Raw genomic sequence first — 10,871 nt, 5'->3', positions numbered from 1 at the left:
TGATACTTTTCTTTAGAACTATGTTTAATGTAGTTTTCAGTTCCATATAGTTTTTCAAGTTAAAAGATTTTAATCTATATGAAAATCAAGAGAGAAACTAACGTACTTCCTTCCTCTATGACTTTCCACACGCTAATGGGGAAAGCATGTGAAGTTGCCATAGGAAAAGAGTTCTGCTCTACGCCACCTGCAGCCCATTTCGATCGCCAATCAAACGTTTCTCACATAATTGTAATTTTTTTCTTAAATGATAAATTTACATTTCGATACATTATATTCGTTCGATAAAAAGCTGGAAGTGAACTACGAGTGTGAGTCAAATGAAAGTGATAGCCACTGCAAATCTATGATAAATATAATTTTTTTTTTCTAAAGTTGTCTCCATTAGCATTTAGACATTTGTCTCACTAACGGTAATAAGTCACGTGATTCCCTTTTTATAAAACTCCTTGGGTTGCTGATTCAAAATATCTATAACTGATTCCTTCACGTCATCGTCCAACACGAATCTGGTTCCTTTAAGCTGTTTCTTCTCTTGACCGAAAATGTGGAAGTCGCTAAGTGACAGGTATAGGCTGTATGGGGGATGCTATAACGTAAATCTTGTCCGTTTTTTTTTTTTTTTAAACCACATCAACGACGTGGGAACGGTCACAGTCATACTGTAGGATGTCAATTTTCCAGGTCATTTATTCTTGATTGATCTGACCACCCCAAGCTTTTCATCTTTTGGAGCGCCCATTTTGTCACGCAACCGTGTTCAATCTAACTTATGGCAGCATTAAAAAACTTTTATTCTCCTCCTATGTGCCACTTTCGTAAAGATACCTGTATGTTATGAGCATGAGTAGCAAATGATGGACCGAACCATGAATACGCTGGGTGAGTTTTCTTACTTTCATTTGACTCGCGCTTTTAAAAACATCCCCTTACTGAAGGCCTAATGGGGAATCCAGCTGCTGCTGCTTACTGAAGACACAGTTACTGCACCTCGTTGGTGAAAGTGTTCTTTATTTGCTTCATCGTTGCCTAAAATTGAATTTTCATTCCAGTGATGAAGAAGGCTTAGGGTATAAAAAATTAAAAAGAATATTAGAATTTTATAGTTGTTGTTGTTGTTGTTAATTTACGTCGCACTAGAGCTGCACAATGGGCTATTGGCGACGGTCTGGGAAACATCCCGGAGGATGATCCGAAGACATGCCATCACAATTTTGATCCTCTGCGGAGGGGATGGCACCCCCGCTTCGGTAGCCCGACGACCTGCGCGCGAAGTCGAGCACTTTACGGTAGAACAGTTTAACGAGGACCAATACCGCACACCCTCGGTAGAATTTTATAGAAAGAATTTGGCTTTGCCACTGCGTCTGCAGTGGACTGAAAGTGAACGAGCTGAATCCTCCATTAGGAGTTCAGAAAAGACCTCATCAAGAAAAGAGAGTTAAGACTAAATTGAGCAAACAGATTATTGAACTCACACGGTTGCGGTTACGATTTTTAAAATGACACAGTAAAAAAACTGCCGTTATTTAAGCGGCATAGTTGGAGTGACGTTTTCAGGGGCGCCGGAATGGGAAGTCGCCGTGACTTCCCAAACATTTTCACTATTCGGTAAAATATGCTTGGCCATTCGGCATATTAACGAAAACTCGTTTTGTCACATTTCCCTTAGAAAACACAAAAGCATCTTTTGCAATTATGCGTCGCTTACTTTGTTTAAATTTCTAATTTATTTGGAGCAATTTATTGTAAAGCTTCTAGGATTAGAGAGAATTAAATAGAAAATGGTTTAGCCTTTAATGTAATTAAAATAAACTATAAAAAAATATCAAGGCTTGAAATTTGGGGTACTGAACAAATCTTGAGGAAAAGAGTGTGAAGTTGCACGAGAGGAACTAAGTCAGAATTTTCGGAGTTTAGCTAGCGTGAAGCGAAACCTCTTGTGAAATTAAAAGAAAAAATTAAGAACCAATAGAAATCAGTTCTTAATGCTTTATTTTAATTTCACAAGATAGCCAATAAAAATTATGTATCTATTAAATTGGTGGGAGGCTTTTTCAAAATCCCTTCCATGCTATGAGAAAAAAAGACACAGATTTATTCAATCTGCGAATTATCAATAGTAATTTTAAAGTAATAATTTGTATTTCCCCCGTTTATATACTGATTTTATTTTATTTATTAACTGGAAAAATTAGGCATAAAGTCACGTTTTCTAAATCTGTACCTATTACTTTATAATCATCCATTTTTTAAATTCAATCCATAAATTAATTCAGCAAATTTTAAATTTATAGTTAATTTTTTTCAAAATTTTTAACCACTTAAACTATATTGTCATTTTAAAATACGATTATCAGAATACCTATTTTATATCTATCCAATATTCGATCCGACTATTCAGATTTACCGATTACTAAATTATTTTCTATTCGATTCGTCGGATAGTAAAAAATTATACCTTTATGTTAGCTGCAAATTATTTTCTTTCTTTTAATATTTATTTATCAAATGATTCATTTTATTTTTATTCTTTCATAGACTAAAATAAAAGTAAAGCATTTTCTCAACAGCTCATTGCTCTTGAAGGGTAAAGCTTTATAATGTAGCAATTGCTAATTGTGTCAATATGGTGAGCATTGCGCACACGCATCCTTTACTTCCAAGACAAACTGGTACTCGCCGATCTGAAGTGGGTTAGCTTCAGACCGCCGTTGGGAATCGAACCCAGTTCTTCACAATACTTCAATGTTTTACCTATTGACTAATTGCAACTCATTGATTGGAATAATTAAGCATAAAGTAGTAAAATCGATAATATATAATGGTGGAAAAATTAACATATTGTGAAATTATTTGCAACAAAATTATTTTTCATGAAAACTAATGAATTACCTATTTATTAATCCAGTGAAAAAAAGGGTAATACTTTGTACTATGTAGACAAAAAACAGAAAAAAAGGAATAATGCATGAAAGAGCATTAATTGACAAACTACATAAGACTAGCCTGACGGGGAAAAAAAATTCTCTTTTTTTTGGGGGGGGGGGGGCCNGGGGGGGGGGGAAGAATTTGTTTTTAAAATCTTCTATATTTTTTTAAAAAAAGCTGATATTAATAGGTCGTCGCTTGATTTCCATGACATTTTTATTTCAAAATGATTAATTTATATATAAAAAAAACTTAAAACACAAAATAAAGTTTGAAAATTTTCCATTTCTTATTAAAATTTTATTATGAATTACGAAATGAATCAGAAAATATTATAATTAATTAATCTATTTTTTCTTTTTAATTAAGGTAATATACTAATTATATTATCACATTTATAATACTCACTCGAGAGAACTGACATCCCTTAAAAAAATATTTACAAAATCAAATGAAAATATTCTAAATGTATATTTATTGAACTTTTAGAACAAAAATATTTCTTACTGCAAAGTTGGCAGAAAAAACTACTAAAAATATCTTATAACTTAAATGAAAGTAACAACTGAAACTATAGTCAATAGGTGAACACAATTATTTTCACTGAAACCAAAATGTATAAAATTGTATTTGCATTAAAATTACTAAATTGTACCAAGAATTTACCCCCTCGAGAGCATTTTGCAAACTTTTAATATCATGACAAAAAAGCACAATTTCTTCTCAATTCCCTTGAAATAGGAAAGAATAAATTTTTTCTGAAAAAATAAAGTGAATCCTTCTTTAATACGATTTCCGAAGTCATATTTCGTTGTAATTTCAAATATAAAACAATTGATAATTCAAATATAAAATATTCTGAATCAACAAGAAAGGCATTTTAATACGAAAGTATTTATTTAGAAATAAATATAAAAAAGAAGGCAATTATTTACTCTGATTTTTAGACAGTTATGACAACTGATATTTATGCGCATACAAATCAAATTATTTAAAAAATTGTCAAATACTTTAACAGAAGGCACTGAATGTGTGCATTTGAATTAAATAACTATAAACTTTCTTTAAAAATAAAACTAAGCTTTACTAGAGAAATAAAAAAATTTAAAACTTTGTTTAATGAATTCATATTTAGATAATTAAATTCAATAATATTTAGATCTTATGAAACATAATCGATTTCATTTTTTAATTTCCTTCTGTGCCATTGATTCGCAGCTTCCAAGGATTTCTTCAAAATTTGAGGGGAGATTAATTGGTATTTTACGACATCGCTGAATATTTACTTGCTTGGCCGGGTATTAGGGTAAAAAATTCATGTCACGAGCACGTCGGGCACTTTAATTTTCAAGCCGTGCTCATAACAGTATTTCCCAAATGTAATTTTAATTTTATACTTTCATACTTAAGGTATACACTACATTAATAAATATGAACTTTAAAAGGCGAAATATAAACAACTGAATTAAACAAATGTCGAATAAACAAAACCCTTATCACAAAAAAAAGTCGAAATTGAAATTACTAGGAACACAGAGAAATTTTGCACGCTATTCCTTATTTTAATTCAAATATTTGGCTAGATTAGTGACAGTTTAGATTGAATTATAAATATTCATAGTTTATTATACCCTTTTATTTCTCCCTTGAGTATAAATGATTGTATGAGTATGTATTGTATTAAGTTTCTCTCATAAAAGCATTAACTTTTAAAGAATTTAATATAAATAAATTATTTTTTCATGGCGATATATATTTAATTTGAAGGAAGGAATTTATTTCTTCCCTTACATCTGCAGGGTTATTCATTCCGCAATTATTATTATTATTTATGCTCTGTTTTGTTTTGATTCAACTTCTGAACTCAGAATATCTATTAACTAATTTTTTATCCAGATAAAATTAGCAAGTATACCTGTAAAAATGACTAGTTAAAAAAAGCTATAAATTTGTAAAATAAAATTATGTTTTATTGCTAGAAAATAATGTAGTTATTACAATAGTAAATAATTTTTCTGTAATCATAAAATAAAAATACTTCACTTTCCTTAAGAGAAATGCAACTTTTTTTAATGGATAAGGGCACATTTTTAAAGGGACTTTTTTTTCCTTACTAGTCTTAAATACCAGCACCCACGAGTTAATACATAAAGCGAAAATACCTAAAAAGCTTCCTGAAGCAGACGATTATTAAGTCAATAATTTAAAATCTCTTTCACTTTTTAAAAGTGATCTTTTATCTTTGATGAATCCAAACTAAGTAATAAAATATAATAACAATAATAAGTGGGAGAAGATTTGAATAGAAAAAATGGATTAGTGGATGTAATAATCTTAATTTTTGTTCAGCAAATAAAAATTTTTTTTAGTTATGCAATCAATTCAAGAAAAATTTGCATTTTTGCTAAATATTGACCCTCCTTGCCCCCCCCCCACGCTACCCCTGTGATACTAGTTTCAGTTCTATAAACAAAAAACTTCCTCAGTGTCATGACGTCAAAAATGATGTTACGGCGCTGACATTTTGACGTTATGACACTAAGAAAGGTTCTTGTTCATCGAATTGAAACTATCGTATGTCAATTTATGCACTTTCATTTGTGCTTTATTCATGTTGTTTTTTTTTAATTATTAATGATTCAGTTAAATTAGAAATTTCTTTCTGCAAAATGGGAATTTCCCCCCCTCCTAAAAATATAAGTTCGCCGCTCCTCTGAATATATTTAATACGATTAATGAGGACGTTAGACATAAATGAATTGAGCAAAATGCAGCAAAAAAATATATGTATTTTCTTCTACTTTTCCATTTAAATAAAAACGCGTTAAGTTGAACGAACTGAATACGTTGAAAATTTATAACATTCTTTTTTATTCATCTCTACCAAGCACTGCTTTTTTCTATGCTATAAATATCGTTACAATTGTATTTTAAGTTTTTTTTACAGCGAGGATCTCATTTTGGTTTTGAAAAAAGTGTTGCCATTTGAAAATTTTGTAATTCTGTTTTAAGTTATTTTATAATTACCCTGTATTTAATAATTAAGTTTTAATGATTAGTTTATTTATCCATAGTCAATTATTAAAATAATTTATTGCTGCTCGTTTTATTTTAAAGTACTGAAATATACCTCTCCGAGATTTGTCTGATCTGTGAAATCTGAAGTCATGAAAAACTGCCAAATTAATCAGAAATTACTTCCTGTAAAATTTCATTATTTCGTTATCAACGCAGGTGAGACTTTCACTTTTACTTTTCATTATTGGTCTTTCATCTAATTTTACAAATTATTATTTTTAGAAAAATGTATCTTTGTTTTGCATTAAACTATATTTACCTTTTAATTTATTTAATAAAATCTTATTCTTTAGGAGTTTTTTTTTTTGTGTGTTTTCGTTAGGTAATCTAAAATCTTGAACCATCATTAAAGAAATTTTTTCCCCATTTTCTCTTTCACTTATGAAACTTTCCAAGTTTCCAACCTTTATTGATAAATTTTTTGCATTTACAAACAATTAAAATAAGTGGATTCTAGTTTTCTAGTGTCTTACGACGAAGTTAAACTGCGACGAATTGTGCTCACTACGAATTGTCACTCCGTCCCCTTGTAACCAACAATAAGCAAATTACAAACTTTTTCGAATTATTTTTTCCCCGTAAATATATGTATTTCATCGAAAGTGCAAAAAATTGTGCTTACGACAAATTGTAGCTGATACGAATTATGCTAGCGACAAATTGTCCCTGCGACAAATTGTGGAAGGCGAATTTTTGCCACTACGAACTGCTCGTGACGAATTGATGCAGTACTATTAATTTGTGATCTTAAGGTTTGTATTTTTTTTTTCAATTTTAGCAAGAAATCTTAAAATATACGCTAAGGGATGATGCTAAAAATATGCGTTACGTGATTACAAAGCATTTTATATACTCAGTAAATGACCGATGACTCCACACTAAAGCGAATGATCGGGAAGGTCAGATGAAGACGAGTTGGAAGAAAAATTGCTCGGTCTGTTAAGTCAAAATGCTTGAAACTTCTAGACTGATTTTGGTATTTTTAAAGTACAGTTGTAATTATGAGTGTGCTGAGCACTATTAATGTTAGAATTTAATGTTGAACCTCTTTCATTTTAGGTATGGCGGGGGTGATGCCATTTCTTGCTGTTTATGCAATGAACTTAGAAATTCAAGCCGTTGTTGTAGGATACGTGTTTGCCATCTTAAGCTGTGTGACGTTTTTTTCTCGTCCTTTGATTGGAAGCTGCGTGGATTACTTTCAAAACCTCAAAATCTGTGTTGCAATCCTTTTATTTTCTGCTATGGTAACAACAATGGGCTTAAATGCAATTCCACAACCAACTAATGTCAAAAGCTTGAATTCAGATTTTCTTTGTTTTGAAAACAGAACTTACGCTAGCAATTTAAGTCTGTGCGAGAAGTCAAGTTGTACAGAAAATTGTTATTTTCAGTGTTCAAACAACGAAGTCGTTTTAACTAAGTATAATGAATTCACTAATTTATCGAACTGTTATCTTCTTAAAGACTGTGCAATTAGTACTTCTAATTTAACTGCAGGGGATTGTTCAGGCGTTTTAAAATCGAATACTTCTTTTTTAGAAAATAATTTGCAAATAATTATGTGGAGCATTTTTACAGCTTTACTATATATTTCGTATGGTTCCATAACTTCGCTATCCGATGCAGCCTGTTTTTCTCTTTTGGAATCAAAGCCCTTTTTATATGGAAAACAACGCTTATGGGGTACTATAGGTTGGGGAACATTTGCCCTTCTGAGTGGGCTTTTAAATCAATTATTCTCTTCAAAAAATTCAAAATATAATTTTTCTCCAGGATTTTATATGCTAGTAGTTCTCTATTTAATTGATGTAATTGTCATTAAACGGTTTGATATAAAAGAAATAAAAGTGACGAAAAATATTTTCCATGATGTATCTCGATTAATTATTAAACCAAAAATTTTTATATTTATCGCTGAAGTTTATTTTGTCGGCGTATTCATTGGCTTGTCCAGATCATATATATTTTGGTATTTGAGGCTATTGAATGCTGACCAGCTATTATTAGGGTGTATTTCTTTAACTCAGTGCTTTTTAGGAGAATTGCCGTTTTTCTTCTTTGCTGGTTGGTTCATTTCCAAAGTTGGACATTTAAATACTTTTACTGTATCATTTGTAGCAAATGCTGCAAGGTTTATACTTTACTCCTTTATAAAAAATCCTTACTTGGGACTTCCAATTGAACTTTTGCAAGGACCAGCATTTGGAAGTTTTTATTCTTCCATGACATCTTATGCCAAATCAATAGCACCAGAAGGCACAGAAGCAACAGTCCAAGGAATAGCAAGTGGAGCCTTTGAAGGATTGGGTAAGTAAAATTTTAAAATATTCACAGTTGTCGCCAATAGTGCAGCACTGTTACCCTGCCCCTTCTCATGTATAAGAGATTATGTATGAAGACTATTTCTTTCAATCCTTGATGCTTCATCAACTATGAAAGGACAAATGTAAAGAGTAATATGAATTTATGCATTAGAGTTATCATAACTCTAATGCATAAATTCATATTACTCTTTGCATTTAGTTATGTTATAACAGAGAGTAAGAGTTATGTACAGGGTGATTATAAATAAAATATAAGTTTCAAAAAGCTCTGAAAAAGAACCACCGATAAAAATGACACAGTGGACCTTTACAGAATAACTACAGTACTAGTTGATTTGAGAGTGGATTTTCTGTTGCCGATATTCAGCAATTCTGTGTCAGCATATTCTTTCAAATGTAAATTGGCTTCTGTTTGTTGCCCACAAAATATTCCATCGCCATTCATGGTCTTCTCCCATGCGAGCTAGAAATTTTAAAGCAAGTTAATATCTTGCTGGTGGTGTCAGCAAGAATCAATTCCTGCACGTAAGTAATTTTGTTTGGATAGCAATGTAGACTATTGCGAAGAATTACATGCACTCTGCTCACATATATGTACAATGTTCAGTCAATTTCTCGTGCTTTACACAGTTGCACAACATCACTCGACTCATTCCGCACTGCTGTGGCCATTTCTTCACTGACTTCGAATCAATTGAAAAAATTATTTTCCGCCTTCTACCAAAATGCACATCAGAACCTGTCTTTTTGAATTTTTTGAATCACTTTCTTCAAACCCACGACAGTTATCTGACCAACGCCTTTTTTCATACTCTTGAGTGTCCGGAACTTTTGCGGAGCTACTGGTGCACAGTCATTGCTCCTGTAAAAAGCTTTACAAGCAAAGCGCAATCTTTCACTGAGACAGTCATGACGAACGTCTCAGACGTGAAATGAGGAAAAGCCGTGTATCCACAACACCTTATGATAAATGTAGTAACCAATTTAGTAGTCCGACGCAATGAACATAAATTGCGCAGTGGGGTGAAATAAGAAAGATGTCATAACGTCCGGACTATTAACTGAACACTCGAATCGTGTATCTAAATGTGTGCTTTGTTTAAGCCGATTTCATCGCAAATCTAAGAGATTTTTATATCGTTTTTTCAACAGATATTGTTAATTTTTTATGCAGGTTTTCAATAATCCTGGCATTTTTAATCCGGTATTATAACGACTTGCTATTTTCGAATAAGGCATTTTAATTATCATATTTGACGTGCTTTTCTGTGCTGACTTAATCATTAGTCCATGTTATTTTTGAATCTTTTTTTTTTTTTTTAAATGAAAAAGAACTTGATATTTTTAATACAATATTGCTACAAAATGCGAAATGCGAAAGGGGGTATTTAGACTCTTTACTGTTCTTGAACTTTGTCTCTAATTTTTTGCAGCTTAAAAAGTTGCTGAAAATACCGTTTTAGTATTTAACAATTATAAAATCTATTATATTTCACTAAATATAAATTTAGTAAAGTTAAAAATATACTGAATTGAATCCCATTTGAATGCTGAATCATACTTTGAGGTATAATGCGTTTTTATTTTATTTTAAATTATTTTTGACCTCATACAATTTCTTTAATTAAAATATTTAATTTGCATTCATCTTGCTCAATAAAATATTTATCTATTTTTTTATTTTTTACTTTCATTCAAGAATATTACAGTTAATTTATTTTAAAATAGACTTTTGCTCGTACAATGACGTTATAAAAAAACCATCATATTTTTCAAATCTTTGTTTTTTTAGATGCATCTATTTTCGATTTTAAAAAAAAGTGAACATTTTTATTTTGAAAATTTTCAGTTTGGTATTCCTCAGTTTTGAAAGAATTTCAACTAATTAATTTAACTTTAATTTAATGAATTTTAACTAAATTGACTGATAAATAAATAGAATAAAAAGAATTAAGATCATAAAAAAATTATAATTATTTAAACGAGTTTTATTTCATGCAGATATATTACTAAATTGACTTATAAAAACAATTTTGTCTGAAGCACTGATTTTTATATTAAAATCATCTATCATAATTACCGTCAACATGTATAAATGCTTGGCACGCAGAGTTTCATTCTAAAAGATAGTGCACTCTAAATTCCGCTTTCCCATCGCAATTATTAATTCCTTATAAATAATTATTAAAATAATTTAAATCAAAATATATCAATTAGTATAAATTAAAATAAAATGCTTTTTATTAAAAGGAGCTTGCACAGTGTTTCTATTCGATATTGTAATTTTTTTAAAAATTGTGCTTAGTCTAGGATAGGGCGCATTTATAAATCTTGCAGGGGGCACATATAAGTCTATTAGTACACCACTGCAACAGCAATTTTCATGGCTTTCCTCTCCATGTAATGCAATTTCGTGTTAGTTTAGAAAAATAGCTGATCCATTTAGAAATTATCTCACCTTCTTAATATAAAATTAGAATTATAAGACTGTGGGAATGAACTTAAGTACTGGTTACACGCTTTGGTATATATATA

The 10,871-nt window shown here is 30.6% G+C and overlaps 1 protein-coding gene across 4 annotated transcripts in view; it reads left to right on the top strand.

The window, feature by feature from the left end:
• Positions 1 to 10,871, top strand: part of LOC107436979 (major facilitator superfamily domain-containing protein 6-B) — a 19,098-nt gene that overhangs the window by 5,112 nt on the left and 3,115 nt on the right. For 2 of the 4 annotated variants that reach the window (XM_016048827.4, XM_016048826.3), the window contains exons 2-3: positions 6,049 to 6,165; positions 7,069 to 8,319. In XM_016048827.4, the coding sequence (XP_015904313.1) occupies positions 6,099 to 6,165; positions 7,069 to 8,319 (1,318 nt within the window). In that variant the 5' untranslated portion in view covers positions 6,049 to 6,098. Of the gene's footprint in view, positions 1 to 645; positions 883 to 6,048; positions 6,166 to 7,068; positions 8,320 to 10,871 lie in introns of those variants that run through there. The other 2 variants (XM_043042145.2, XM_016048828.3) reach the window with 2 other exon arrangements.

Source organism: Parasteatoda tepidariorum, chromosome X1 (genome assembly GCF_043381705.1).
Source record: "Parasteatoda tepidariorum isolate YZ-2023 chromosome X1, CAS_Ptep_4.0, whole genome shotgun sequence".
NCBI lineage: Eukaryota > Metazoa > Arthropoda > Arachnida > Araneae > Theridiidae > Parasteatoda > Parasteatoda tepidariorum.
The sequence above is the reverse complement of the archived record's forward strand: the minus strand, read 5'-3'. Positions and strand labels throughout refer to the sequence as shown.